Source organism: Oryzias melastigma, linkage group LG11 (assembly GCF_002922805.2).
Source record: "Oryzias melastigma strain HK-1 linkage group LG11, ASM292280v2, whole genome shotgun sequence".
Classification (NCBI taxonomy): Eukaryota; Metazoa; Chordata; class Actinopteri; order Beloniformes; family Adrianichthyidae; genus Oryzias; species Oryzias melastigma.
Window position 1 is genome coordinate 20068711 of NC_050522.1, and position 2792 is coordinate 20071502.

General features: G+C 36.6%; 1 protein-coding gene across 1 annotated transcript in view; it reads right to left on the reverse strand.

The window, feature by feature from the left end:
* Positions 1-611: 611 nt before the first annotated feature.
* The window catches only part of LOC112136948 (beta/gamma crystallin domain-containing protein 2), a 40024-nt gene continuing 37843 nt past the window's right edge, over positions 612-2792 (reverse strand). The window contains exon 24 of the mRNA XM_024259004.2: positions 612-1147. Coding sequence (XP_024114772.1) covers positions 1059-1147 — 89 coding nt within the window. The 3' untranslated portion in view covers positions 612-1058. The remainder of the gene's footprint in view (positions 1148-2792) is intronic.

Consider the following 2792-nt stretch of genomic DNA (forward strand, 5'->3'; position numbering starts at 1 on the left):
AAATCGCTTGTAGAAAGTCAGACCTGCAGCAGTTAGATCACGTGAGACACAGATGAGCCTAAAGTAGTTCTGTCAAAAACAGAAATGCACGGAGGTGATGGTATGATGATGTGGGGACTGAACACAAATATGTGATAAAAATTTCAGAGTTAAGGTTAACTTGCCATAATTAATAGATTTTTAATTAGCATAAGTGCAAAATAAAATAACCCTATAAAGCCCATTACATCAAAGAGTTGACAGAAAATTACATATTTTATTTTTTGCAATTAAAATGTATTATATATATTACACTTTTTCAATGCAGCAAGCAGCCATTAAGAAAAAAAAAATGTTATTCTCAGCATGAAACTTTTCCGGCCAAAATTTATTTTGAAATTTCATGAAGGCAGCCATTTTGAAACTACCTGGAAAAGACCTACTGCCCCTAGTGGACTGCTGGTGAACTACAAGGCATAAAAATGATACGAGTTATACAATTTTAAAAAAATCTGTTTAAGGAAAGTTTGGATCATGCTAGAAATGTGTGTATCACATGCGATACGAATGGTTTTAAAGTGTTAAACAGACGTTCAAGAAGAGAAAAACTGAACAATAGCAAAGTAATTAAGAATCAACAGTCTTTTGAGGGTATAAACTTTATTTTTATTGTATATTTAAAAAGCCTCATTCTCTATACAATCTGTAACAGAATATCAGCAAATATAAACATGAAGCTTTTCTTAAGATCAGTGTAGCATTTGGACTAAAACAAAGTGCAGCGTGATACTATGAGACCTGGCCTCCCGTCAACAGTCAACTATTAGTTTGGCTTCATTCCTTCAGGATCAGAACTGAAGACCCGGCTGCTCTGAGCTGAGGAGAACTCAGACGCAGATTCTGGTTTCAATACTTCCATATTTGACAATAAGTCCACGTGCTGCATCCTGGATGTTCATACGAGTGAAAACGGCGAGCGCAGATCTAGAAAAGGTTCTCTTGAGTTTCCTGCATCGGTGCTGCTTCAGAGTTCATGAAGCCTCGCGGCATTTAGAGGAAACAGATCCTGTGGAGGAAGGCTACAGCAGCTCGATCTCCCACTGCTGACTTGGCCTCTCGTCGTTCTCTGGCATCATCACCGCGTGATCGTGATCGTAGCTCTTGCCGCCTGAGAGAACAGTTTGATAGAGCCATTCAATGCCAAGAATACTTTTTAATGTAGAAGCAGAACAGTCCCGACTGAAGTCAATTTCACTTCCTGTGCGAAGATAAAAACCCTGAATTGATTAAACATTTCTGAAATCTTACTCCAACTATATTTTTTTAAGCAATTTTACAATTGTTCCAATTGGTCTTTTAACTATGATTGTGCAGTTTTTAGCTAATATTTTAAAAAGCTGTCGTTTTTAAAACGGCTTCTGTAGAGCAACAGGAGTTGGCTGCAATGATATCCCATCATTCTCTGTTTAACACTTTCCCTCCAGCTTAGAGTCGCTCAAAACCTGAAGCTAACATTAGCATAGCAAAGAAATTAGTAAAACTACAACTACTTTTCTCTGCGTCATGATCAGTTGGTTTACATTAATTGTATAAGCACTTTATGTACTGTGTAATTACTGTTGCATATCGGCACAAAGGTGCTTTTTGACATTAATCATGAAAATACCTGAAAAGTTGCTGTAATTTAAAGAACGTAAACGCTGAAGCTAACACTCGGGTTTTAAACGGTTAACTATTTTAGTATTTAGCACAGCTTAAACCTTCAATCAACTTTGTTTTGGCCGTTGACCTCTATAAATGGGGCTTTAAAAGTGCTGTTTGTTGGTCATTTTTGACAATTTAAAATAAACTTGTTTAATTCCTGAGTTTGTAGTCTAAAACCGTCTGTATGCTGCCCCCTACCGGATGAAATGAGGTATTACAGTTGAATTTTGCGATTGGTCAACTGGCTTTAGAAGTTTCACGTCATCATGCTCTGCAACTCCAGTATAAAAGCCCCGCCCATCTATGATTCTGAAACGGTTAGTCGTTAGCTTTAGCATGTAGGTTGCCTTCTCTGGCTTGGAAGTTAGGCAACAGAGGTTTAGTGTAATTGGCATTGAATCCAGTGAACTCCATACTGGTAAATGAACATTTCACTGGGATTGTTTGCTTAATATGTTAACCTTTATTAGCTTATGATGCTAGCATCATTTTATCCCTCAGAAAGGGGTCCCCTTCAGTCTGGACCATGAGCTAACATCACTGTAACTGTCAATCACAGATCCCAAACGTTTTTCTTTTTCACTTTTTTTTTTTTTTTCAAACCTGTGCTGAGAGTGGATTCAGCTTCCAATGTTCCTGTTGTATTACCCTTTTAGATACCAACAGAACATGGGCTACAGGCTAATTTATCTGTTACACTCCTCATCTGATGTGGAATGTGAATCATAAACCATGCTAAAGGAGCTAGCTAAACTAGAAGATGAGGTAAGTGGAGCAAAACTCAATTCAATTAACAAAAACAGCTAAATATTATTTTAGACTACTTGTTAAATGTGCATCAAATCCTACGGAGTTATCCCAGTTCAGTTTATCAGTAACAAACTTGCTAAACACAATGCTACATTAGCTAAACAAACCTAGCATAATATTGCAAGCAATTGCTAAGTGAAATGCTAAATGTTAAAGAAAAGCTAACTAAAATGCTAGGTGACATTTAAAAACCCGAAAAGTTAGCAAAAGTTTAACTAACATATGGAATGAAATTACACAAATTATGGCTAAAAGTGGCAAATACAAAAAGATGAATGCCAATTAATTATTTCATAGAA